This window comes from Miniopterus natalensis, chromosome 5 (assembly GCF_054644295.1).
Source record: "Miniopterus natalensis isolate mMinNat1 chromosome 5, mMinNat1.hap1, whole genome shotgun sequence".
In the NCBI taxonomy this organism is placed as follows: Eukaryota; Metazoa; Chordata; class Mammalia; order Chiroptera; family Miniopteridae; genus Miniopterus; species Miniopterus natalensis.
In genome coordinates this window covers 14,955,529-14,983,346 of record NC_142085.1, presented here as the reverse complement: position 1 = coordinate 14,983,346, position 27,818 = coordinate 14,955,529, and the positions used below count along the sequence as shown (strand labels likewise).

General features: G+C 44.6%; 2 protein-coding genes across 4 annotated transcripts; both read left to right on the top strand.

Annotated features, from left to right (window-relative positions):
- The first annotated feature begins 3,723 nt into the window (after nucleotides 1–3,723).
- Nucleotides 3,724–13,259, top strand: MRPS10 (mitochondrial ribosomal protein S10). 3 transcript variants are annotated; one of them, XR_015714529.1, is made up of 8 exons: nucleotides 3,724–3,851; nucleotides 6,680–6,744; nucleotides 6,834–6,906; nucleotides 9,337–9,473; nucleotides 10,465–10,573; nucleotides 11,897–11,986; nucleotides 12,908–13,122; nucleotides 13,204–13,259. XR_015714529.1 is itself a non-coding variant. In XM_087817119.1 (7 exons), the coding sequence occupies exons 3-7, from the start codon at nucleotides 6,844–6,846 to the stop codon at nucleotides 12,989–12,991; spliced, it is 483 nt and encodes a 160-aa protein (XP_087673245.1). In that variant the 5' UTR covers nucleotides 3,724–3,851; nucleotides 6,680–6,744; nucleotides 6,837–6,843; the 3' UTR covers nucleotides 12,992–13,259. The 3 variants fall into 3 exon arrangements, 2 of the variants coding, with proteins under 2 accessions (XP_087673245.1, XP_087673244.1); XM_087817119.1 differs by having other exon boundaries at nucleotides 6,837–6,906; nucleotides 12,908–13,259; XM_087817118.1 differs by having other exon boundaries at nucleotides 12,908–13,259.
- A 4,903-nt stretch (nucleotides 13,260–18,162) lies between these two features.
- On the top strand, nucleotides 18,163–26,981 carry GUCA1B (guanylate cyclase activator 1B). Its single transcript, XM_016212670.2, is given in 6 exon segments — nucleotides 18,163–18,200; nucleotides 18,202–18,272; nucleotides 18,275–18,351; nucleotides 23,338–23,484; nucleotides 25,066–25,139; nucleotides 26,975–26,981. Coding segments are annotated over 6 exon segments (414 nt in total).
- Nucleotides 26,982–27,818: the final 837 nt, after the last annotated feature.

Genomic DNA, 27,818 nt, shown 5'->3' with positions numbered 1-27,818 from the left:
TTCTGGATTCTATACAGAATTTGCTTTAAGTGGGGCACACCTGTTAAGACCTTGATCTTCTAGGTTCTTTTGTCTTACTTTCATTATCAGTGTTAAGCAGCTATTAGAAGCACTGTGTGTTGGCCCTTGTTGTAAATTTAAATTCTGCTTCCAGGGGCTCAGGTGTCCAATCTGAAGGCTTCTCCTACTGTTATAGTCATCCATTCAGTACTCGGGAGCCCTGTGTACCAGGCACTATTCCACACTGTATTATACCCAGGAGAGTTGAGCGTATAAAAATGACTGTGACATCATTCCTTCCTGCCAAAGAATTCAATACTTAGAAAGAGCATACAGGACCCTGGGAACTGATCCAAGTCCACCGCTGGGAAAAGCAAAGGTCATGCTTTATTAACACTGAACTGCCTCACCATTACCCACACATACACAGCAATTTAAACTAGGAGCTCAACTATTAGTTAAATTAATTATCGCTAATCTTTCAGGCATGCTTATCCGTGTGTGTGTGTGTGTGTAAATAAAACCTTCTGAAGTTACCTAAAGTCAGTTCTGAATTCCAGACTCCTCAGCCACAAGCCAGCTGGCTGAAGTTTGCTCCAGGAATGAGGATGAGCTTTAATGTTGACACAGCAAAACAATTAGGAAGGCATGTTAAGAAACTGAATAATATATTCCTAAGTGAACCACAGTGATCTTTGGATCACAGACATCCCTGTATAAAAGAGCCCAAGGGCTGATTATTTCCTTTATATGAGATAGAATCTTTTGAAAAGGGCTGTTCTCCCCCACCCCACCCCAAGGGAAGTGTTTGTTTCTGTTTGAGCTGTGAAGGCCCGACAGCCCCACGGGCTTGCTTTGCATTCTGGCACACAGGCTGTTACAGGCAGTATCCATCTCTCCTTTGGCTGTTTTGGGTCATTGCTTCCTCTGCTTGTGCAGTTTTATTTTTGGCACTAATGCCATTTTTAACTACTTTATTGAGGTATGATTGACTAAAAAGCTATGCATATTTATTGTATACAACTTGATGAGTTTGGAGTTAACCATGAAACCATCACAACCAAGAGAAAAGGACTATCCTTTAAAATAGAACCACTGTTGCAATCAAATATGATACAACAGAAATATTTGGTGCACATACTTTTATTTTTCCTGGATATAAAGCAAGCTGGACTCGCATCAACTCTCCTGAGTTATTTGACCTCCTATCCATCTATGGTAGGTGAGAGGTTTGAAAGTTCAGGTGGTGGGGAAGAGACCTACAATGGGTCAAGCTTCTGAACATGGTCCTTGCCCACACAACATACTTAGAGCCCTGTCCACAGCCCCACCATTGGCAAAACCTGGGTTTGCCCCTCACAATGACTCCCACCTTGTCCCCCACTAATTGGACCAGGGTTGGCACATGACTCCAAGCTATTAGACCCGTAGGCCATTAGGTGACACATGGCATGGCTTAGCCCAGGAAAATGAGGGGACCAAGTCAAATTCCCACATTTGAGAGCATGAATGGAAACTCTTGATGAGCCAAAGGCAGCAAGCAGTGGCCACATGCAAGGCAGAGTTCTGAGGAGCAGAAACTATTTGTAAGCAGAGAGAGCCCATCAATAAAGAAACCATGTTTGGCCACAGGAATGGAAAGGGTATCCAGTCCTTAAGGGTGCTTTGAGCCCATGTATCCAGTTGTAAGAGCAGTCCTGGCCACACATATGTTTTAAAATTAAATACCTTTTGTTGCAAGAGGGTGGGGAAATGGGAATCTCTAATCTTTGTACCCAAAGAGACTTAAATAGAACTGGAGCTGATCATAGGGTTGGCACCAGCCGGCTGCAGGGGTGGAAAGGCATTGAACTAGGATCTTGAAGATGGTAACTATTTCAACTGCAGCTAACTCAACGGTATGACTTTCTGTGAGTCACTGCCATCTCTGAGCCTCAGTTTCCTCACTTAGAAAATTAGGATAAAGTGTCCGTCTTCTTGTGAGGATCAGATTAAGTAGCATAGGTGAAAGTCATTGGCAAGCTGTAATGTCAAAGGGGGACTCAAAGGGGACAGAGGTAGGCTGAGGAGCCATCAGAGAGGTTGCAAATAGGCTGGTCCAAACTTCAGAAGCAGCAACAGAGTTGAAGAGCTGCTGGGAACCCCACTGGCTGAGAGAGACCAGCCAGCTTTGCATGTCACCGTTCACAGAGGAAACCTGAAAAGGGCACTGGGCAGCCTGTCAGGTGTGGCAGAGCTGAGCACAGCAGAGGTACACATTGTAAAGTGTGGTTTCCATGCTCTGGGGTAGGACCGCACTGGGCACCTCTGCCACACCTTCACGTGGACTGAGTCCTGGTAAACAGAGGCCAGTCTAAGGGGCAGGAAGAGTGGGTTTTCGTCCTAGATCTTTCATCAGTTTGTGTGACAGTGGGCAAATCATTCTCTCTTCCTTGGTTCACTAGCCTCCAAATTAGAGTAGGGGGGGGGGGGCCTTACATTTGCACAATGCTTTAGTTAGATGCTACAAAATGTTCCCATAAACTTGACTTTTAAATTTTTAATCTTCCCAACAATCTTGTGAGGTAGAAGCAACTTTATGGTACAAATACTGGATGACATCTATTTGCATTATTATGTGCCTGGCATTGTAGCAAACATCATAGGTCAGTATCTCGCTTCATCCTCATAGCAACTATTTGTGAAGTAGGAACTATTATCATCTCTAGTTGATACATGAGAAAACTGAGTCAGTTTTCTCATATATCAACTAGAGATATATCTATAGTAACTTGTTCAATGTCACTCAGCTAAATGGGAAACCTGGGTCTACAACCCAGATCTCCCGATTATAAGGCCAGGGTTTTCAGTGATACTAAACTGCCTCTGTGAAAGCACTCGGGGAAATAAAGCTTAGAGAGCTGCGCAAATGGAAGAAATTTGTATTACAGAAAAACTCAGTTACTAAGCCTTTTAGTTGGAGCTAAATTGTGGTGGACGTTAATAACCTGACACTTTTTGTCTGTAACACCTTTTGCCTCGTGGTCCTGGGTGCAGGCCTCTGCGAATTCTGAAATCCTAGAGCAGCACAAGGAAATGAAGACTTAGGAAGATCGGCAGGACAGTGGGGTCGGTCGCCTGGAGCGCGGAACGCCAGCTGCTGTGGGGACGGGAGGGGGGATTAGGGAAACGACAAGGCCACTGCCGTGAGGAAAAGGGATGGCGCCTGGACTCAATGGAGTGGCAAACTCTTCTTTTATTTTAATGAAATACAGACTTTGTAACATTTTGAAAAATACAGAAATAAAGACATCAGCCATTAATCCACTACCCAGAGATAACCGCTGTCAAGCGGTTTTTTTCCAAGCACGCGTTATGTTTGCCTCCAACACTACAGGAGCCACAGAGGACAGACAGGATTTGTAGAGGAAAATATTGCCGGACCTTGGTCACTACCTGCACCTGGGCGGAGGAACCGCGGGAAGCCGACGGGATTCTAATTGCATCCTAACGAAGGCCGGAATTGCGTCTCTATGGTCGTTCCCGTGCCGGAACACAGGGTACAGTCTGTCCTTCCTCGGACTCTATGGTCGGAGGACGCACTGTGACCCCGGAAGGGATCCTGCGAGGCTGACGGAAAGATGGCGGCGCGGGCGGCGCTCGGGGCCGTGTGCCGGCGTCTCTGGCAGGCAGGTACCGGGCAGACTGGGGCACTAGGCGCGCCGACAGGGACATTGCCACTAAGTCTGGCTGACAACCGTCGTTCTGGCCGTCAGGAGTTTTCCCCGATTTTATTCTGCACCTCGGCTCGTTTGCAATAATGTGGCAAGAAAGGGCCTGGTTTTCTCTCGAATTCTTTCATGGGGTAAAACGTAAGTCAGAGCAAAGGCTGGAACAAATGACAGAGCTGGAAAGGATATTGAACATCATACGTTCCACCCTTACACACACACACACACACACACACACCTCTTTTCACGTTTGCAAAATAACCCGGGGCTCCGAAAACAGGAAACTTGCTTCGAGAAAATTAGGGGCTGAGCTCGTGGGACGAGATCTGGTTCTTCCCACGGAACTAAATTGAGGTGCTTTCCTCCTATCCAGGGGTTTTGAGATTTAGATGCGAGGCGCTGAAGCCAGAGGAATGAGTGAAATATCCTCTGCGCGGTTCTTTGGAGTAGAAACAAAAACTTAAGCAGTCCTTTACACTAAAAACGGTTGACTCCAAACTGAACTTTTGTTGTTGTGGGGTTTAGTTATCGATATTAGACAATAAAACTGAGACTCTTTAAAATGCTTATTCCTTTAAAAGTAACACTATTATGTTAATACATGTTAACATAATTAACATTTTTATGGAAAAAGAAATGTTTTTCAAAACAAATTCGGTGAGAAGACTGGCAGTGTTTTACGTTTTTGCAAATCTCTTTCATGTCTGGCTTAAAAGAAGACAGCTGGATTCTCATCTCTGCTTCTTTATTCATATTGAGACAGGCTAGAAAACCAGGATAAGTGGAATAGGGAAACTGAGGCAGATAACGACCAAGCAGTTTACAGTCATCTAGAAAATTGTTAAATCCTATCTTCTGTAACCAAGGACACTTAGGAGTAAACAGTTTACATAACCAGAGGGTAAATAGCTTAAATCATCCCACTCAGGAAGATAGATAGAAGAAATCCAATTAGTGCCATTTGCAAACCACACCCAAGAACAGGGGAAGTTAAGGGAATAAATCTCATTTTAGAACACCAGCATAAAACTGATGAATATTCTGTTGAGATCATCACCAAAGATGTCCCCTAAACTCCCCAGGCCTTCAAAAACCCTCAAAATGAAGATCCCAGCATGGGCTTTCCTTCTAAGGAGCAGGCCTGTGCCTGTTCCCCCCCCCCCCCAATCTTCCCCACTAGTACACATCTAAACTCGAAGGGACCCAAAAGACTTGCAGCCAGGTAACAGTGGGCAGCAGCAGCTCCTCCCGGGCTAACCCCATGAACCTGTCCACAAGGCCCCCTTCTCTCTCTGACTTCTTAGTGAGCCAAAGCAGCTCTACCTCGCCCCGTTTTCCCCCGCATAATCTCTCTCCTGTTGCTGCTTCTATCCTAACCCCTTTGGTTCACTGTTGTCAGTTTTAATAAATGTCCTCTAAACATCACCTGGACTCACGTTGTGAAATCTTTCCTGCAGTCAAGAACCTACACACTACCTGCCAGCCCTTGGCAGACCCACTCAGGGCCAGGTCCCCTTGTCACTAACAATACCACACATCACACAGCCTCTGGAAAACTTCACTGTATACTTGTAAGAGAATGAGAGTGGAAAAGTTGCAGATAAAACCTTAGTATTATTATGAAAGTAATTTCAATCTTCCAGGCCCCCTGAAAGTGTTTCAGGGGCTCCCCAGACATCCTCAGAGCACACTTTGAGACTCACTCTTCTTAAGAAAAGTCAGATGGTGTTTAGAGGTTGAAGTTTTGAACTAAGGCACGTCTGCAGATAACCTTCAACCCCCTCAAAAAGAAAACTAAGAAATTCTTAAGGTTGATTTGTGGCTGCAACAGCACTTAGCCTACAACTTTTAAAAGCAGAGGTTTATAATTGGTGAATATAATTGCCAAGTGTCATATTCCTTAGATCTGTTGTCTTTCCACACAACTGAATTGTTAGGATCACTGGCAGAAATGTGGGAAGTTTTCTCTTTGATCATGGGTAAAGAGTGGCACTTAACCTCTTCCTCCCTGGTATTGGACCTGATTTCCTCCTCTTTTTGTTTTTCCCCCAATCCAAAGGAAAATATGAAAGTTTTAATTTGCCTCCATCTTGGGAAAAGAGGGGAAGAAGGACAGTAAACTAAGAATAGGCTTTTTAACATACTTAGGTGACCCTCTGTTGTTTTAATTAAGCTTCACTTGTGCTAAAGTTATTATCATCTTCAAAGTATTTTTAAGGATCCTATCATGCTTCCACTTTCTCAGGCTACACATTTAAATCTCAGGAAAGCTTAAAGGAAAAACAGATGGCAAATTAGATATACATAGTACCATGCTTCCTATGACTAGAAGTTTTGATCCACTAGGGGGAGCTGACATTAAAGGATTTGGAAAGGCTGGATTGTTGCATTATGAGGCACAGTAGTGATATAAAAGCAGAGAATGGGTGTAAGTTTCAGTGTGTATGTCAGTTTACTTATAAGCTAGTTATCCTGGCTAAGCCAAGAAATACATACACTGGAAAAGATGTATGAAAGCTTCAAAAGAAGGTACTTCAGAATTCTTATTTCAACTCTTAATTAAATTATAAAGACTTTTTATTCCTTGAAAATATTGAGGCAAATAAGTATTATATTGAATTATATTTAATCTGTAAAAATTATGGGAAAATTAAGCCACATATTTTTCTTTGATGTCCATAAATTTAATTTATAACTTATTTTAATGTGAAAATTACTTATTTTAAAAAGTTCTTCTAAAGTTTAAAATACATAGATTCCCTAGTGTTTTGAATGTCCTTTTTTATTATCAATTCTACCATTGTATTTTTTTAATAAAATCTAATTTGGCATTTTAGTTACCCCAATATCATCTAAAATAATGAGATAGTCCTTTACTTGAAATATCATACATCTTTTTGTTTTATAATGGAAACTATGAATGGTTTGGGGATTGACTTTAATTCTAATGTGTTCCTTTTTTCTTTAAGGGTTCGAGGGATTTTTCTGTAAACAGCTCTAAGAGCAGTACATCCAAAAATGATGGCTTTCTTCTGTAAGTATGTAATTAGACATGCTAAACTGAACAAGAAAATGGGCTCTTGTGCTATTTTACTTAGGTTCCTCTTTTTTCTGTCCACACAGCAGTACCAACATGAAGTGGGTACAGATTTCAAACCTACATGTTGATGTTCCCAAGGATTTGACCAAGCCTACAGTATGTACTCCTTATTTCTTGGCCTAAGGAACTACATTAGTAATAAATTTTCCTTATTATTTTATTTAGCATGGTTTCCCAAACACTTTATGACTAAAAAAATTTTCATCTGGAATAGTGTGCCTGAGTACAGTATTCTCTGATGTCCTTGTTGCTCATGTTCTCTTTCAGGGTTTCTGGGTAAGTTGTAAAGGACTAAATTATTCACCCCACATAACTGGGAGTGAGCAGTCTTTTGCTTGTAACTCGGAATAAGTGAAGAGTTGTCATAATTAATGATGCAGAATACTTGATGTGTTCTAGGAAAATTTGTTTCTTCTGGCCGTCAAATCTTTGTTCTCATTTTAAGGCATTGAGCCTGGGCCTGGACAGTGAGAAAGAGCAGTAGCACAAGTAAAATCCAGAAGTAGCCATATAACTTTGTTTCATTTAAGTAAGAGACATGATTCCTTCAACCCAGTTTTTGTGTTATTTGTAATATTTTGAAATCCTTACAGATTTCCATTTTTTCTAGTTCCACTCCTCAAAAATAACCCTCTTTAACAGTTTAGTATGAATCTTTTTAGACATCTATCTGCACATAATCATTATATCTATGCACATGCACACCAAAATGGAATGGTGTATACATAATGTACTGCTGTTTCATTTTTTCACTTAGTAGATACTAGGTGTATTTCCATGACTATATATATACATACATACCCCAGGTCTCCAACTCAGATGCCTGCATGGGCCGGGCCTGTAAGGAGAGGTGACAGGGTGGTCACAGTGATCGGCTATGCCCTTTATAAGTGAGGCAGCTGCTACTTACTCTAGCCACTTATTGCCATGTGGGAAATCAAACCTAGTGATGCCAGATTTACTAAATTTTCCAAGCTACACTGAAATCTAAATTTTAATGTGAAATCTCCTGGTTTTTTGTATTTTTAATAGATACAAAATATCTTTAAAACCCTGTAGGAGGCCCTTGCCAGGTAGCTTAGTTGGTTAGAGCGTCATCTCAGTACACCAAGGTTGCAGTTAGATCCCCTGTCAGGGCGCATACAAGAATTACCCAGTGAATGCATAAATAAGTGGGACAGCAAAATGATGTTTTTCCTCTCTCTTTCTCTTTCTCCCTCCCCCCCATCTCTAAAATAAGTTAATTAATTAATTTAAAAAAATTTTAAAACCCTGTAGGGTTTTTTAAACCCAATCAGAATAGGGTTTAAATAGGGGCTGTATTCCCCCTTCCCTTGTCCTCCAAAGTTTGCCATAGGATATCAGTATATGCTGTTCTTCCAGCAACCCTATTTGGGGTAACTGAGAGTGAATAGTGAATGTGTAGCTTCCTGGTTAGGTAATAGATCTCCTTTCAGGGGTAAAGTAATTAACCCTGAATCCTTGGATTAGTATATAAATTACTGGTTTAATGGATGAATGAAGTGAAGTTAATTCATCTCTTGGAAGAAAATCAGAAATGTCAAACCCATTATTTCTAAGATTTTAAGTATTAGGGTGGAAGTTATATGTACAGTCAGTGTCATAACATTTTAATTAGAAATGAGTAATTTTTCTGTTATGGCAGGCAAAACACGCATGAATAAAGCCTAATAAAGAATATGGCCCTGGCTGGTGTGGCTCAGTTGGTCAAGCATCGCCCCATGCACAGAGAGGTCACTGGCTTGATTCCTGGTCAGGGCACATGCCCAGGTAGCAGGCTTGATCCCCAGTAGGGGGTTTGCAGGAAGCAACTGACCGATGTTTCTCACATCAATGTTTCTCTCTGTCTCTATGTGTGTGTGTGTGAGTCTGTGTGTGTGTCGCTCTGTCTTGCCCTTCCTCTCCCTCTAAAATCAATAAACATATCCTCGGGTGAGGTTGAAAAAAAGAATATGAATAGTAATTGCTCACCTTTATTATAACAATGTTTTATCATTTATAAACACTTCAATCTGTGTTTTTTATTTTCTAAAGAAATGCTGTGAGCTGTAGCATCAGTATTGTATTTTATATGTGAGAAAACTAAAGTGCAGTGAGATTATATGACTTGCTCACTGTCATTCAGCTCGAAGTAGCAGAGTTTAATTCTCAACCTAGGTCTTCTGACCGGGCTACTTTTGTTAACAGACCCCCAAATCCTTTCCCATTGTGAATTTGGGGCTCAATACTATTAAGTTAGACTGTTGCATTAGTGATTTTGTACATTGTCTTGAAAGTCCGTCTGATTCTAACTGCATTTTAACAGATTATAAGGATCGTTGTGTATATTTGAATGTGATGGTATCTAGATATTTAAGCTAACAGTGTTAAAATGTTACTTAGCATTTTTCTCCCCATTTATTGCTAAACTCTGAAGTTGCTCAATTGTGGGTAATATGTTAAAATTTTAGTTGTGACTATTACAGGAACCACGAGTGAAACTTCTTTTTGATTTTAAAATTGTAGATAACCATTTCTGACGAACCAGACACATTATATAAGCGCCTGTCAGTTTTGGTAAAAGGCCATGATAAGGCTGTGTTGGACAGTTACGAATATTTTGCTGTGCTTGCTGCTAAAGAACTTGGTATCTCTATTAAAGTGTAAGTATGGTCTTTCCTAATCTGACCTGTCAGCTGCTGATCAACCATGAAAATGGTGCTGATTCCAGCTAGGTCTGAGCTCTTAAATGGAGAGAACTCATGATAGGTAGGATGTAGCTTTGCCCTATTATCCCAAGCAGGATCATCCCTTCCTGTGTTCCAGAACGTTTAAATACTAGAATGAGTGAACCAGGAAAATGAAGGAAATCCTTTCTCTACCAATTTTATAGACTTAAGGAGACCCAAGAAGCACTCAAGTCTGGGATCTCCATGGGGCAGGGAGGCAGTTAGGTAGACAAGCACTCCTTTTAGATCCTTTGATTTGATAGTCTTCAGTTGATACATTCATCATTTCAAAACTGCCCTGAGAAACACCACTCACCCAGTAACTTCATGCCTGAGCAAGGTGAGCTTTATATGGCCCTGAAGTCACTGCAGGGTCAAGTATAATTACCTCCTTTGTCTTGTCACCTGCTCCTGATGTAGAACAAGGCCCATTTGAGGCTTTGTTAGTCCACCTTTTTATAAAACACAAGGAACCCACGTTTTCCATAACTGACTATAATTTTGTGATTATCGATGTATCTGTAGGTTTTCCTAAAATAACACATATACAGAGACATTACAACTGTGTTTAACACACTGGTGTTACCCTTTCCAGTTCATGTGTTTGGTCAGTAAGGGACTTCAAGGCTGTAGAAGCTGGAGGCTTGTGTGTGCGTGCACTCGCGTGCATGCTGAGGCTCAATTTTGAGTCTGTGGAAAAATGTTTGTGTTGCTGTCTGAGGTGTTTATTTTGGCCTGAGCTTTATGGCAGCAGTTGTTAAGCATAGATGACAGTCCTGACAAGTGGAAGTCTGTAAATGGTAGTTAATGCCTGTAATTGAGTATGAGCCTGACCTACACAATTGGGGAATCATGCTTTGGTATCAGTGACTAAGGTTTTAACCTCACTTAGCTTAAGTATGTTGTTTTGCCCATTAATTTTCAGGCATGAACCTCCAAGGAAAATAGAGCGATTTACTCTGCTCAAATCAGTGCATATTTTCAAGAAGCACAGAGTTCAGTATGAAATGAGAACACTGTACAGATGTTTAGAGGTGAGTTTATTCTACACATTCAGGCATTTTTGAAATGCCCAAATTTCATACTAGCAAACCTGTCCTTTAAGTTTGACTGGGCTGACTTCCTTTCCGTCAGCTCATGCCTAATAGTTGCAGAGGAGGTGTAAATGTCCTTTTGTGTTTATGAGAGCAACAGATAGGAAAATCAAACTCAAAGCCATCCTTTAGAATAGTTCATACTTAAACTCAATAATGCAAATTATGCTGACTATTTTTATACACTAAGATAGCATTAGAATAATTTTTTTGCTTTTCAAAAATTCTAGTTAAATTTTCACACAGTTCTAATAATTCTTTTCACTTGCTTACTGGATTTCCATGTCTATCAAGGGCAGCATTAAGATTTTCATTTGGTCAGGCCAGGCGGGGCTCAGCAGTTGAGCATTGACCCAGGCAGGATCCAGGAGACAGCAGTTCGATTCCCAATCAGGGCACATGCCCGGTTTGCGGGCTCGATCCCCAGTAGCGGGTGTGCAGGAGGCAGCCGATCAATGACTCTCTCTCATCATTGATGTTTCCATCTCTCTCTCCCTCTCTCTCTCTGAAATCAATAAAGACATATTTTAAAAAATAAATAAATAAAATTTTCATCTTCTTCATTAGTGCATTCACTAGGGTCAGCATGGTCTTGTGGTTAAGGATTGCATGGGTTCTGGAGTCAGACAGCCATATGTCCTGTACCTCAATTCCTTTATCTGTAGAATGGGAATAATAATGGTACCCATCTCCTAGGTTAGTGTGAGGATTAAATGCGATATTTATCTAAAGCACTGAGTATACTTCCATCACATAATTAATGGTTGATAAATGCTATTAAAACAAGTGCTTGTGCATCTTTTACATTGGAAGCACTGTACTAGGCATTGAGGGTACAAATATAATTAAAACGTAGTCCCACCCTTAAATAGAAAATAAAAACCCAAAATTTTATGCACCTGTGTCCAACAGAAACACCTCGGCATGGAGCATGCAGAAAATCTCATACTAACTCTGTCTTGTAATCTAGTCTGTTTCCGTTTGTCTTGTTTTGTCAAACTCTTGTAAGTTTACTGGTTTGATAGCATGCTTGCCAGCTGGGGTCCATGGAGCCCTGGCTTTACAACGTCTGGGAGGAAGGTGCCCCAGGGCCATGCTCCTCCCATTCAGTTCAAACAGAGAATCTACAGTTATTGTTTTTCAGTTGGGATTCTGTGTAAGATTTCATAGAAGAAGAAAAGACTGTTCCACTTTTACCAATAAAACTTAAAAGTTTCTGCTCTAACAGCATAACATGAACCAATTTCATGTTTGAAATTTCAGTTAAAATATCTAACTGGAAGTACAGCAGACGTCTACTTGGAATACATTCAGCGAAACTTACCTGAAGGAGTTGCCATGGAAGTTACAAAGGTATGATGTTAATTTCTACCTCTGTTGGAGGGTAGATCTGTGTTGGGTCACAGCCGCCTTGGGAGCTTCCCAGGTGTAATGTGAAACCACCCCTGGATGTGATGGGCAAGGAAAGGGAGAGGCAGACCACTCCAAATGGTAGGTGGCAGGTTTAATAAGCAAGGGAACTTACTTACCTGCTTTGTCTTGGGCAGCTGCAAGACAATTAGCTTTCCGTACCCACCTGCCAAATCTTAAAAGTTTATATAGAGGCCCCAACTGGGGTCATTCATGTACCCAGAAGACCTTAACTGGGGTCACTCATGTACCCAGTCCAGATAGTCTCAATACCATATTTCTCTCTTAAGCCTATATCCTTGGAACAGGTTCTGGGCAAGCAGAACACATTCCAAATCATGGGAGGAGACAAGGAACCTTCTATTGCTCAGGTTCAGCTCACAGGTCAAACTGGCAGTCATGTCTTTTTGATGACCTTCCCCAACCATCTGTATTGTTGTTCTAATACATTGCAGCCTGGTCCTGGCCCACGGAGTGGAGGGGAGCGCCTATGATGGCCCTGGAGGCAGGGTTGCCACAGTGGTTGGGATCTCCACTTCCCCGTGCAGTGGTGGCAGCTCAGCCGAGGCCTGCACTGCAGCCACGTCCTCCCTGAGCTGCCTCTGAAGTCTCCCTGCCTCTCAGGAGTTATTTATACACGGGAACCACATTAGGTGGCAGTCCCTAGAGATCACTGAGGATCAAATAGATTATATATGCCAGAGTTTTATACACCATCAAGCTTTCTTTCTGTTTCCAAGCCTACAAAAAGATAAGAGGGGTAAAAGAAAAGAGTCAAGAGGATTTAAGGGAGCAAAATTAATCTATTTTGTGGCCAAAGAATTAGGTCTCCATTTTATTATAGTTTCATTTTTCTCTTTTTAGACAAAATTAGAACGGTTACCAGAACACGTCAAGGAGCCAATCTGGGAAAAGATACCAGAGGAAAAAGAAGAAAGCAAGTCATAAAGTCTCAGAGAGACTAGCTGCGCGGGCTTTTGAAAGGAGGGCGGGCCAGCCACGTGGGCTGAAGTGGAGACTGCTTCCAGCTGAGACGGTTCTGAGTCCATGTAACTGCTCTGTTGAGTCCACGTGTCCTGGTCAGTGGGCAGCAGGGGGTGGAACATTAGGGATACAATGAACTATAGGGGAAGAACCACCTTATCTATTCTTTTATACAGGTCACCCTTCCAGTTCTGATTTTAACAAATGTGAGTAAACCATTTTGACAACTGTGCACCAAGAGTCGATTTATGTTTATCATATCATTCATCTGAAACTGAATGTTTGAAATACTGCTCACATACATTTTTTTCTTTTGAGGTTCCTAGGAGGAACCTTTGGTTAATTTGATTAATTTAACACTGAGCAGTTAAAGTTTTTGACCTTCACTTTAGTGCAAGCTATGGTCGTTTGTTTGGGGGTGATGACCTCCAAATTTTACTTCGTTTAAGCACTCCACTCTTGAATACACTTTGCAGTAGACCAGGTGTACTTGTGGCATGCACTGAACCTTTGTAGCCAAGACCCTGCAGGGCTGCCTAAAAGGATCACTGTAATGGAATTTAAGCTCTTAAGAAATTACCGCCTGTATCGTTTCACCCATCCTGTGATTCACTCATTCAACAGGCTTTTATTTTGTTAACTTACCAAAAATTGAATAGAAATAACGGCTTTTGAAAATTGTGCAAGGCACAGAAAATATTTTCCTTATTAAGTTCCTCACTGATAAGAAGGCCTCTTTCTTTCGGTAAGTGGTACTCTTTTTGTTTGGAGATGTCTACTTTTCCATGAAATTAAATAGTAGTTAAAGCCCTGAAAGAAGCAGGACTACAATGGGCTGAAACTGTTGATGTATCAACCCCAAGGGAGTGATTCGTTTCCTTTTTACAGCAGAATCAGGGCCTCGCCTTTGTAGTTTTCTTCACATCTTTGGCATAGTTATGACTTCTCAGTTTTTCCCCCCCTTAAACTGGAATTCCTATTCTCTCTTCCTGACCTACTATCAGGTATCGTGTTTTGAATGCATACTGCTTATGTATCAGACTTACATTACTGTCATTAACATGGAAAGAATTACAGCCTTGGGGCCCATGGCCTCATTCTCTTAGCTGCTCACTTGTTGACCATGTCATTCACTGGTTCACAAATGCCTAAAGCATGCTTATCTCAGGTAGAGCCTCAGGATTAAAAACTAGTCAATAAAGCAAGAGCAATATAATGGTAATTATATCTAGCAAAGCAGCAATTTGTGACTCATTTTTACTTTAAAAGAAATAGTTCTTTAAATATAGGTTTTTGGGGTTTTTTAAAGATATTATCAATCACTATAGTAATAGAATGATTTATGCATACTCAGCTCCAGTGACTCCCTGTGAGCCAAACATGGGCATCTGCTTCCAGTTGTATTCACATTAAATTAACCCATAAACCAGATTACTCAGTTTAGCACTTCAAATTATATATTAAAATCTTGTTTTAAGATAAATATGCAAATAAACTACACACATGACAAAAACTAGTGATACTTCTGTGACAAAAGTATTTGGCATATTTGAAGCCTACTTCTTTATATAAACAAATTTCTTTATCCTGATAGGCTGAGAAAGCTTTTTTTTTTTTTTTAAATTAGGTCGCCCAAGTAAAATGCATATTCTGAAACTTAGAATTAATGCCAAGTCTCACTTTCTCTCCATGGTGGGGATGGGAGGCAGTGAGAGAAAATGGGACCTGATGGTAGAGTGAACCAGAAGGCAGGTAGGAAGTGAGATTATTTATTTATTGAGAGGAAGCCCTGAGTTCATTGTTGCTTTCTCTGATCTGAAGTATATTTTCTTTTCACATTAAACTAATATAATGGTCTGTTTAAAACTATTGATAGGACTCTGGTTTAAACTTGTTCAGTACCTAGTTTCAGTTCTTTCAAAGAGAATTATATGTTCCTTTGGCCACCTTGTACATGCCACACAAAATACATAAAGCAATTGCTTTAAACAAGTAGTCTAATTTCTTAACATTCCTATTTGTCAGCTACTGTTCCTCTTTCCTACATTATTAAGTTAGTTTTACTGCAACAGTAATGAGTAGCAGAGTAGAGAAAACATGGGACTTTGGAGTCAGATAGGTCTGAGTCAGATAAGAGTTCAGACCCACTAAATGCAATAAACTTGGGCAAGATACTTAACCCTGTCAGAGCCTCAATTTACTAGTTAGTAAAATGTAGGAAAGAATGGCTATTAATTAAGGTAGGAGTATTAGGTAACTTACAAAACACCTCACAGTACCAAGTAAATAATAGACATTCAATTAGTAATGGTTATTACTAGATGGAGTGCAAATCCAGATGCTGTGCGCTACACTGTTTAAAAACCAGCTGGAGCCCGGCCGGGCATGGCTCAGCGGCTGAGGGTCGACCTAGGATCCAGGCGATCAGGGTTCGATTCCCGGTCGGGGCACATGCCCGGGTTGTGGGCTGCAGCCGATCAATGGTTCTCTCACCATTGATGTTTCTATCTCTCTCTCTCCCTCTCCCTTCCTCTCTCTGAAATCAATAAAGATATATTTAAAATAAAAAAAAATAAAAACCAGCTGGAAAGGACCCCCAAGTAGCTCCAAGGTGAGGATGGCACCTTAGAGTGGCTGTGAAGCTTGCCTTGGAAAATGTGAGGCACATTATAACCACCGTACGTTGTGCCAACATTCACTTACAGATACTCTCATTTAGCCTTTATAACAGCCCAGTGATGTAGTTACTGTTACTACCCCATTTTCCAGGACAGAAAACCAAGTTATGACTTCCCCATTGATTACCCTTTCAGTTTCCAGATGAAGCTGAGGTGAAAAGGGTGAAACTGGTTTGTGTGAGTTCCCATTAGTGATAGGGACAGCCCCAGAACCTAATTTTTAAAGAGTGGGAGGTACTCAGAATATTCAAACCTAAAATCCAGGTTTATTTCCCCTTTCATATTGGCAGAATGTACTTACTTCCCCTAAAGCTAAGAAGTAAAACGATCAACTGGGGGTAGGGAGGAATCTAAGGAACAAAGGATTAAATGTGATCTGACTGAAGACGAGGTATAACGCACAGTGTGATCCCTGTGATCTCAAGGTTCCGAGGGTAAAGGGGCAGCACAAGAGTTTAGGCCACATCCAGGAGGGTCCTGCTGGGTCAGAGGAACATGAACATGGAGGTTATTTACAGTAGGGCTTTGGGCCAGCTAGGGCTCAGCAGACGGAGGTCTGTTGCTCAAGCATCTCTTATACCTGGAGCCAGGGTTATGGCTGGCTGCCTGCGATCCCCAGGGTTCTCTGCCAATCCCCGCTCAACTCCTAGCCCTGCCCTCCTTAAATCCTTGCTATTGTTACTCACTTCAGGCTATCATTTCTCTCCGTGAAATCCTAATCCTCTTTAGAACGATATATTCACATTTCATCAGCTCAGCAGTATTTATGGGGCAGGTCACAGGCAACTGACCCACATGAAAAGCCAACTGAATTTTATATTCTTTAGCCAGAGGCTAAGTCAAGTTATATTTCATTCATACAATTTCTTAATGTGAGTACAGTTGCTGCCATTCAATCACTCCTCAGTGCTGCTTAAATATCGATAAATGTGAAGAGATGGTCGGGGATGCCACCATCTTCACACTGAGCCAGTTGAGTTACTGTTGGTTCAGAGCCACGGCAGCTGAAGGGCACGTGTTGCCTTCAGGTGTGATGAGATGGGAAAAGGTTGAAAATCACTGAGCTAGAAGATCTCTAAGGCCTCTCCTCGTTCTAAAGGCCCCTTATCTTTCACATCAATAAATATCTGCTAACCCAGGCACTCTCAAATGAGTCGCAGAGCTGTCTTGCAAAATTAAGGAGTAATAGCTCCCATTAATTCAGCACTGACTGTGTGTCATGCACTTTGCTCAGTTTCGCAGCAAGTGTTTGAGTTCCTTGTATGTGCCAAGCACCGTCCTGAGCCCTGGGAATTCACAGTGTACATGGTGAAGTCCCTCTCCACAGGGTCTTAGACTCTGTGGGAAGACATAATAAATAAGGGGAAAAATAAGATAGTTTCAGCTGCAGTTAAACACTATGAAGAAAATAAAGGGGATAATATCAGAATTACTTGAGGGGAGCGCGTCAGTCCTTGAGGCAGCCACGTGAAGACTGGGGGAGGGCAGTCCACGCAGCAGGACCAGTCAGCACTAAGACCCAGTGAGCTGGGGGTCTGCGCACAAGGACAGAGCAACATGAAGCCAGAGCAGGCGGGGGCCGGGCCACGTAATGCATCAGGGCTGTGGGGAGGAGTGTGGGTAAATGGGAAGCTGCAGGAGGGTTTGGAGCAAGCAAGTGATGGGGGTAATGTCAGAATTACTTGAGGGGAGCGCATCAGTCCTTGAGGCAGCCACGTGAAGACTGGGGAAGGGCAGTCTTCACTATTTAGAACACACTACTCTGGCTGCTGGGTATGGACTGTAAGGAGGAGGTTGGCAAGGGGGGCAGGAAGATCGGTTAAGACCTGCTGCAGTGAGCAGATTAGTGACAGACACTAGAGCTGCTGACCTAGAGCCCTTCACAGCACAGGTTCTGCTGCTTCTCACTGGACTACCAGGAGGAGCTGAGCCCCAGGTCCCCAGCAGATTTTATTTTATGGGCTAGGAGTTGGCCTTGCTTCCCCTATGGACTTCAGAGTCTCCTGTATCTCCAAGATGGTCCTCTCTGGAGCAGCATGGTGTCCAACTAAAGGGACAGGGAGTGTGTAGCACATGGAAGGGTCTCAACCTGTCTTTCCAACTTTTCTTTACCGTCCCCTCAGTTTCCCCCCTTCTCCCTCTTCAGGATCTTCTGGGTGGCTTAGTTGAGTGGTTGACCTGATGAAGGGGAGAGGTGAAGCTGGAGGAGCTTAGCAGGATGGAGATCAGACCTTCCAGGGGAATCTTCTAATCTTAGGGGGCTTAGCTGGCCTGGTCCCTCCTATCTTATTGCCTGCCCCCTGCCCCCTCCACTGCCCATCATGTTCAGTTGCCCAGGAGATGGTGAAGAGGCTGGTTGAGCAAAGGAAAGGGAGCAAGAGGACCCTAACCCAAGGAGTCAATCAGCAGAAGCCCAGAGGAGACAGAGCCTTGCTCCCTGCAGGCCTGGGGGCCAGGATGGGGCAGCAGTTCAGCGGGGAGGAGGGGGAGGCAGCCCGAGGTGGATGTGGTAGAGCTCCAGGAGTAGAACAAGGAGTGCCCCAGCGGCACGCCCTTCATGCACGAGTTTAGCGCTTCTTCAAGGTCACAGGCAATGAGGCCACCCAGTACGTAGAGGGCACGTTTCGAGCCTTTGACAAGAACAGGGTAGGGCACCGTGAAGGGGAGGCCTGGTGGCCAGTCCACTTGGCCCATGTCTCATCATTGAGCTGAAGGCGCATCCTCAGGGCTCCCAGGTCCCAGTCCTGCTCTCCTTTTCTCCCCGCCACCCTCTCACCTGTTCTGTGTCTCTTTCTCCCAAACTCTCCTCTCTCTCCCATCATCTCATGCCTTCCCATCTTCTCTTCCCTTCCCCCTCTCTCCAGTTCCTGAGCGCTGAAGGTAGGCTGGGCAGCAGGGCACACAGCCCAGTCCTCTCTGTGTTTATGGCCAGGGCTTTGCAGCCTCAGGACCTGGGTTTCCACCCTCCACCAGAGCCCCTGCCGCTTAGGTAAGGAGCAAAAGAGCCGCCCAAATGGGACGCGCTGCGTTGGCCTAGACCCAGAGGTCCCCTCAGTTTCTGAGTCAGCAGCAGCCTGTGAGGGAGTGGGCAGTTTGCACTTCAAATTAAATGATAGAGAACTGGGGCAAAAGGAAGTGAATTCATTTGCCCAAGATCATACCTACCGAGGATGCAGTTTATTTTTTTAAGGAGAGAAAATTTATTTAAAAGCAGGTCATAGATCACAAAACTTACTATCATAAATATACCCATTTTCCCCATACTCATCTAAAAATTCAATATAACTGTTCAAGAGCCCAAAGAGATTATTTAGCCCTGGGCGTGACATAGTTCGACAGCTCATACCTCATCTTACCAATGAGCATATACATTCATCACTTGTTTTTCCCTTTGTAACTTTTATTTTGATAGGATTTCAAATGTACACAAGTTGCAAGAATAGTACAAGAAATTCCCACCTACAGTTTATCCAATTGTTTACCTTTTGCCTCCTTTATCATTCTCTCTATATAAGTACATATTTTTAAGAGAAAACTGGAGCCATCATGCCCTTTTACCCCTAAGTATTTCAGCGTGTTCTTCCTAAGAACAAGGCCATTCTTTTAAATAACCTAATACAATTATAAAAATCAGGAAATTTAACATCGATACAATTCTATGATCTAATTGACAATCCATGTTCAAATTTGGTCAGTTTGTGCTGATAATGTCCTTCAGTGCTTTCCTTGGGGGTTGGGGATGTCCGATCACTCATTGCGTTTACTCATACTGCCCCTTTAATCTGGAACCTTTAATCTCAGTTTTCCTTTGTCTTATTTGACCCTGACATTTCTGAAGGTTGCAGGCCAGTTATTTGGGTTTGTGCAGCATTGCCTCGTGATCAGATTCAGGTTTTACGCTTCTGGCAGAAGTGCTGCCGAAGTGACGTTTGTCCTCAATGCAGGCGGCACTGGTCTGTGCCATTACTGGGGTCGTTGCTGCCTTCATTTGTTATGTGGTGTCTGCTGGGTTTCTCCTCTGTAAGTTACTGTTTTTCCTTTGTAATCAGTAAGTGTCCTATGGGGGTGCTTTGAGATGAAGCAGATACCCTACTGCTCCTCACATTTTCGCCTCCTAGTTTGGCATCCCTGTTGGTTTGCTAGCTCCACCATCCCTTCTCGATTGAGTTGGCATTCCACGGCAAGGAAGAGCTTTCCTGGAAGGTGTGTCAGGTTCCTGTCAGGGACTGAGCCTTCTTTCTTTTCTCTTCCCACTTAGTCTCCAAGCCCACACCCAACTCCACTTCCCAGCTGGCACATTGCTCATATCAGCGAGTCTCATTTCTCGGTAATTGATCTGAGATTTCTGGGGCAAATAAAATCAAAAGAGCTCATAGATGTAGTGCACAAGTCAAAATCTGGGGTGACAGAAACACGTTTTGTGGAGACAGGCAGGGAGGGAGGGGCACCTCTCTCTGCTGCTCCACCCCCTTGTGACACTCAGTTTCTCTCTGCCAGTTGCCCTGTGATGCTCTGGAATGGCGGAAAAGAAATGAAGCTCAAATGTCATTTGGGACCCTTATGTAACGTGTTGGGGTTAGGGCTGATGCACAAATGCAGCAAATTTAGGGGAAAATGGGGCAGATTATCCCAGAGCAGATGACATACCTGTCACTTCTCCTACCTCTTGAGTAGACAGGTTTTTCCTGCGCTTCTATGGGTAATTAAGGCTGGTGAGGGCTGGTGCACACAGATGAGATTAGTCCCAGCTGGAAGCTTCCCAGAAATGGTCCTGGGGTTTGCAGTGACCTCACAGGTGAGGTCACTGGTCTGCAGGGGCTCCTCTAGATTCTAGAGTCTAGAACATCCTCTTGTGGGACAAGGGCTTGGGGGAGGAAGAAACTTTCCTCTACCTTTGAGGTTCTTCAGGCCGGTCTAATGATCAAATAGGCATGAGACAGATTAGCAAGAGAAAGTAAGCAAATTGAATACATACATGTGTATGAGAACCCCGCATACATGAATCAGAGACGCCACATGCAGGAGAGGTTCAGACACAGAAAGGGAATGTGGGGACATGAGGCATCCTGAGCTAGGGATGAGCTAAGGTGGCTGGGGGGCTTCAAAGGGTCACTGCAGAATGGTAAGAGGAGTAGATGTTTAGTAAATAGAAATTTGTCCTCTGTATAGACAGCTCAAAATAGGTTATCTCAGGGTATTATGGACAAGGCCCCTCGTTCAAGTTCTTCTAGGTAGTTAAGGGAGGGGCGGAAGTTTCTCTTGAGCCCACGTGCAGTGGATACTACTTGATAACAAAAAATTGCCTTTAGCTCAAAACAACCCACATACCACAGAAGCACATCCTGGGGTGACTCGTTCTGAACCCCACAGGGTCACTGTGGAAAGCGTATCATGTTGAGAGAGGACGTTGTGAGAAGGTTCTAGAGAAAGAACATTGGAGAATCCAGAGACCTAGAGAGTAGGGATTTCCCAGTGGGGTTTTTGTTTGGTTGTTTTTTTCCCCTTGGTGCTAGAGCCAGGCTCATGTTTTAGATAGTGATAGCCCTGGGGTGGAGTAAGAAAGTTCTCCCCACTGGATGCATTAAGACTTGTATCTTGAAAGGCTCTGCCTTAGGCAACTTATTCGACTTCTGAGTCTCAGGAAACTTATTGGACTTCTGAGTCTCAGGCTCCTCACCCACCAAATGGGGAGAGCAGAACAGAGGAAGACGAGGTATGTAAATGAGATGGTCCCTACCAGACATTTGCATACATTTCCTACTCAACTCATTAAAAAAGAAACGTAAGGTCGATTTTTAGTAAGCTTAAAAAATCACAATTACTAATGAAAATAGCCTTTTAAAGAACAACCAGTCGTTTTATTGTACACCTTAAACTTACACTGTGTTCTTTAAAAGGCTATTTTGCAGTTATATCTCAATAAAGCTGGAGTAAAAACTGAAAACAAGCCAAAAAACCTTCAACAAGTAGAAAACAGATAGTGACCACACACGTGGCGGAATACTACTCAGAAATTAAAAAGGAAGGAGCTGTTGCTATACACAGCAACTTGGATGAATCTCCAGGGCATTATGCTGCATTTAAAAAAAAAAAAAGCCAATCTTGAATGGTTACATACTGAATGATTCTAATTCTACACCATTCCCAAAGTGAAACTATTGTAGTGACAGGGAACAGTGGCTGCCAGGTGACAAGGTTAGGAAAAGAATGTGACTATTAACAGGTAACAAGAAAGCTTGTGTTGAGAGTTAGTCATATCTTACACATGTGATGAGTTCTCATAAAACTATACACCTACAAAAACAGTGCACTAAAGACTAGTGGAGCCGGGCCCAATAGCCAGTGCAAAGAATCTACCCCAAAGAAACTACCAGAGAGGTAAGAAAAGTATATATGTACAAAGATGTTATTTGTGTAATGTAAAATATTAAAAGCATATTCAGAAAGAGGAACTGCCCAGTATACCTCAAAAAAATGAAAGGTATGATTTTAAGTAATTTTGAAGACATGGGACATTTAAAAAATAAAAATCCAGGAACTGAAACTGTAGCTACAGACTGATCTCAGTTACTTAAATACGTGGGCCGGGGAAGGGGAGCAGAAGGAATTATATAAAATAAAACCCTTCCGGTGTTGGGCAGGCTCCTTTTATTTTCTTCTTGGATTTTCCTGAGGCTGTTCTGCTCTTTCCCTCATTTTCTGCCCTGTTCTCCTGTTGCTCACATCTTGCTCCCCCAGGCACCCTCATCAGGGGCTGGGGCTCCCAGTGGCCTGACTGGGACAGTGGTGCTCTGGGCGGCGATGTCATTTCTGATTACAAAGTCACAGGAATGACAGACACTCCTGGGGAGCTGATGACTCAGGTGTTTGATTTGCAGAGCTGAGGTCCCCGCCCTGGAGTACGTGAGGTCACAAGGTGTCAGCTTCACCCTGTGCAGCTCAGCCTGAGACCCTGGCCCACCCTGCCCGCTGCAGCCACTGCCACCAGCCCCGGCCCTCAAACTCCTCTGGAGTCAAAGCCTGATCCCTGGCCCTCTTGCTGACGGCTTTTGGAATCATCGTTGGCGTCACATTTCTGCTGGAGGAAAGTTCCGTTTCCTGCTCAGGGTCACCCCAGAAGTGGCCTGTGCCCTCCTCCTTCCTCTGGCCAGTTATCACCTGAGCTCCGTCCCCCCCCTCGTTCCTGGGTGGGCGAGGGGTGCTGACCTGTCCTTCCTTGCAGCACCCCCGGGGCCTCGAGGTGAGCGTGAGCCAGAGCCAGGCCGCACTGCCTCTCGACCACCTCCCCTCGGCTCTGAGTGAATGAAAGTGCGAAAGGGATTTTCAGTGTGAGCGCAGCTTCCAATCTCCTTTCAAAACCACCTCGGTCTCAAATTCAGATTAAGTTGGTCGCTTATGCAGTGATTCATAAATATTTATGAGACCCGGCTGTGCAGAAGTGGCACTGTGCTGGGCATGGAAGGAAACGAAAGCAACAGCGTGAGCAGAGGTGCGGAGGCCACACGCATTGCAAGGACGAGACAAAGCCCTGAGTCTGCGGGGATGGATGGCCCAGAGCAGGGTGCCCGCCTGCACTCTGGAGGCAGGGCAGCGGACCGGGAGGGGGCCTCACAGCTCCCACTCCCAATGCAGGACGACACCATCGACTTCCTCTAGTATGGGGCAGCCCTGAACGTGGTGTTGGGCACCCTGGAGCACAAGCTGAAGTGGACCTTCGAGATCTACAACAAGGACCGCAACGGCTGCATCGACCGCCTGGAGCTGCTCGACATCGTAGAAGTCAGTGTCTGCCCGTGGGGCCAGGCACCCAGGCACGGGAGCATCGCTGGGCTCCCAGGGCTGGCCACTGAAGCAGGGGGGCCTGGGGCTGGGGTTCGGGGAGAGGCATTGAAATCATTCAAGTGTGCTTTCTGACCACAGTGGAATTAAGCTAGAAATCAATTACAAAAAGAGAACTAAAAAATCCCCATGTGTTTGGAAATTAGGCAATATACTTCTAAATGCTCCATAAATCAAAGACACAAAATCACACACACACACACACACACACACACACACACACACACACACACACACAGAGAACTGAATAATGATGCAGAAAAACACACAAAAAACTTGTGGAATGCAGCTAACGCTGGGTTTGCAGACACATGTATAGCCTTAAAATGTATATATTAGAAAACGAGAGGCTGAAAATCAATGATCCAAGAAGTCTTCTCAAGAAATTAGAAAAAAGAAGAGTAAATTAAGCCCGGCCAGCATGACTCAGTGGTTGAGCTTGGGCCTATGAACCAGGAGGTCAAGGTTTGATTCCCATGCCTGAGTGTGGGGCTCAGTCCCCAGTAGGGGGCGTGCAGGAGGCAGCGGATCAATGACTCATCATTGATGTTTCGCTCTCTCTCCCTCTCCCTTCCTCTCTCTGAAATCAATTTTTAAAAAAGTAAATTAAACCCAAAGAAAGCAGGAGAAGGGAAGTAATACTGTAAAGAACAAAAACTAATGAAATAGAAAAAAAATGCACAAAAGAAAGTTGGTTCTTGAAAAGACTAACAAAGCTGATAAACTACTAGCGAGAATGAGGAAGGGGGAAAAGTAGCACTGGGGAGCAGGCGCTGGCATGTGGACAGCGTCAGCCTGTTGCCAGAGCTGTGGTGGACACTTAGCCCATTTTACAGATAAGGAAATCACCTCACAGAGGTTCTGTGTTGGCCCAAGTTCAGCCACCGGGAGGTGCTGGCTGTAACCCCTGAGGCTCCCAGGCACCATCAGGGAGGCTGCTCGTGCCAGGTGCTGTGCTGGGCAGTGAGGCCCTGGGAATTGGCCAGACACACCTCTGTACCCAGAGGGCGCCGACTCTAAGAACTAAGGGTGATGCGCTTGTTTGTCTCTTCTCCATTTCACTTCACAAATGTTGCCTCGCTGGGAGAAACACAGGAGAACCCTGTTCTTTCCCCTCCAGTCTGGACGCCTGTGTCTCCCATCACCCTGTTTCACACACATGGACACACATCCATAAATACATTAAATTCTCTTTTCCTCTCTGAATCTGCATTTCCCTCCGTAAAGTAGTGTTGAGACCATCACAGTACCATACATGTCCCTCATTAGAGGATTCAGGTTTGGGGCTCACAATGGAAACGCTAGTGACATCGGGGTGGGGCAGCATGTGAGGTCAGGGACTTCCCAGTTGCAACTAGGCCAGTGGGACCCTGAGACACAACAGTTTTGATTTGGACCTGGGTCCTGTGGTCCTCAGATGCACAGCCTGGGGGGCAGCGCTGGGGAAATGGTGCTGAATGGTGGGTTGGGGGAGGGCGGAGTTTGCAGGGTCCCCTCAAGGCCTCTGGGATTTCTCCGCAGATGATTTACAAGCTGAAGAAAACCTGCAGGGTGGAGGTGGAGGCGGAGAAGAGCCGAGCCAGTAACGGGCAGAGGTGGGGCAGAGGTGGTGGCCTGCACCTTAGCACCCCCGCTTCCTGGCCCTGTGACCTTGGGCAAAGCCCTCTTCCTCTCAACACCTGGTGTCCTCATCTGTAAGCTGGGTTCAGAGAGGACACCACGAAATAACAAAGGATGTCACTAGCACATGACAACGGTTTGTAAGAGCCATTAAAACTCCTGCTAGGGTTGCCACGGAGGCCAGGCAAGCGGGCGAGACAGTAGGAGCTTTGGAGGCAGGCAGAGGGATGACACATCAGCCTCTCAGCCAGGTCTCAGTTGCCTCACCTGGAAATGGGGGTAGTAAAGTCTGAGGACTACATGGGGTAATTAAGGCCCCAAGGCTGTGCAGGGAGGCAGCTGGTTGGGAACCCAACCAGAAGAACCCTGAAGAACACTCTGGGCAAAAGTAAAACTTTCAATTCATTTGCAAAGCAAGTCCCTTAAAGAAACCCTTGAAGGTTCCAGGAGATTCCTGGAGCATCGACAGGCCCCAAGCATAGGCCCTGAGTCTGCAGGATCCCTTCTTTTAAGAGCTGCAGGCGCACCCTGGGAGAGAAGGCCCCCTCTTGGCGGCCCCCTCCAAGAGTCCAGGCTCAGCCGGTTTCCAGAACAGCCCTCATCCTGGCAGCCCTGTGGAGGGGGAGGGGGAGGAGAAGGGGCTGGGGTGGAGGGAGGAGGGGGGCTCCTGGTCTGACGCTGCCAACAGGGCACAGTCCACTGGGTGGATTTACTGGGGTGGTGAAGGGAATGGCCTACTCACCCCCTTCAGCAGCCCCTGGGCTGGCTAATTGTGAGGCTCCCACAAATTCCTACATGGGTCTTAGCTGGAAGCAGAGCAAACTGAGGGGCAGGGTCCCATAGACCAGATCAACAATGAGAACGCCCGTTCTGTGGGAAGCAGGCTGGTTGAAGGCAGGGAACAGGGAAAAGTGCAGCAAGTCCGCTGTTCTCAAAGGGGCTCCCCAGCCCTCGCTGCCACCCCCAAACCCCATCTCTCCTTACCCCTCATCCCCACACTTGCCCCTCCAGCAACCCCCCCAGAATGGCCCTTCACGATTCCCAGGCACAAGTCGAATGTGTCTCCTTAACGAATGGAGACACCTTCCCTCTGTCTCTGGGGAGGATAGGGGCCTGATGACCTGGGTTCTAGGTCAGGCACCACTTCTCTTCTTGACCTCAGGTACCTCATCTGCATGGTGAGCAGGACTGGGCTAGACCAGTTTTCAGATGATTATTTTTGTAGATTTTGAATTATTTTTGTTATAAAAATTCTACGTGCAACCCCAACATAGAAACTAGATTAAAAGGAGGTCGCTCTGGTTGAAGAGGGGCTGAGCAACTCACACCCCTCCTACTGCTGGAGCCAGAGGCAGCTCTGAGAGCACAGGCCCTGATCAGTGTTACCCTGTGAGACCATTTACCGTGGGACCTGGCAAAACACTTGCTCTGCCTTGAATAAATATGTTTTTATGTTGATGTACAAAAAATAAAACCAATCTGTCGAACCTGTGATTTCATAGGTATGACATTCATATAAAAGTTCCTATAGAAATAAATTTTAGGTAAAAAGAAAAAAAGGTTGATTAAAAATGTAATAATCCATAAATATTTTTTAAAAAGGTAATAATCCAGGTGGGACACAGATATACCCCAAGTCATGAAGGTGTGTGAAATGACATTAGGGAAATGTCTTTATTCTATCCAGACACCCTCCCAACTCTGACCTTCAGGATTTCCCAAGAGGCAGCCACCAGAGGAGAAATGTCAACTCCCTGTTTCCGGGCTGCCCCTGGGTTGACCTTCACCATCCCTCCCTGTCTGTGCTCAGACCCTGACTGGCTTCCCAGTCTGGGTGATCCAAATGGTGAACAGAATGGGTGTGAGCAAAAAGCACGCTCTCAACCCCCTCAGGGGGGCTCTCTGCAACCAGGGTCCTGACACCCCTTTCCCCCTTTTTCTCCCTCCTGGATTTTTGTTAATTCCCTGCACTCCCCACACCCAGCTGAACTGAAGACTCAGCCCAGAAGAGCATCTTGAAAAAACGGGCACAACTGCTTCAGCCTGTCTCTCCCAGGTTCTTGGACAGGTATTCCTAAAGTTGGGGTGTGCAAAGAATGGGGAAGAGGCCCACCTGGAAGAGATTGCCCCACTTCCCAACTGCTGTCAGGTGTCACTGCAGCAAGAGAGAGTTAGGTGAGACCAGGGGTGGTCAGGCCACTTGCAGTGAGTCGCAGACCTGTAGGGAACCCAGTGGCAGGCACCACATGCCACCAAGTAGCCAGCAGGGGAAGTAGGAGGTGTTGTGCAGTCACTTTTGAATAAATATGGCTTTCCTCTGGATAAATGAGGACTTGCTATACAACCACCTCACCTTCTTTCACTTTTTGGCCAACATCCGACTTCCCTCAGTGTGTGAACGCACCCACGGTGCACAAACCACGGCCGGGCATTAGTCATGGCTCGGGTCTGCGCTGTCATCCAAACACCCCACCCTCATCTCCTTGTAGCACTGGAACTTCTTGAAGGAGTTTTATTTCCCTATTACTGGGGCTCTTGGAGGTGCTCCCTAAAAATGGGCATGATGATCCCTTATTGTTTCAAATTTGGTAAAATGTAAATCCTAAGAGACACCCCAAACTTACACCAAGAAAACTCCTCCCCACATCACACAA

Excerpts from the sequence above, each read along its gene's own strand:
- MRPS10 (XM_087817119.1), top strand. The coding sequence starts at position 6,844 with ATGAAGTGGGTACAGATTTCAAACCTACATGTTGATGTTCCCAAGGAT. Across the intron at positions 9,474-10,464 it reads CTTGGTATCTCTATTAAAGT|GCATGAACCTCCAAGGAAAA; the intron begins GTAAGTATGGTC and ends ATTAATTTTCAG. Across the intron at positions 10,574-11,896 it reads CACTGTACAGATGTTTAGAG|TTAAAATATCTAACTGGAAG; the intron begins GTGAGTTTATTC and ends TTGAAATTTCAG.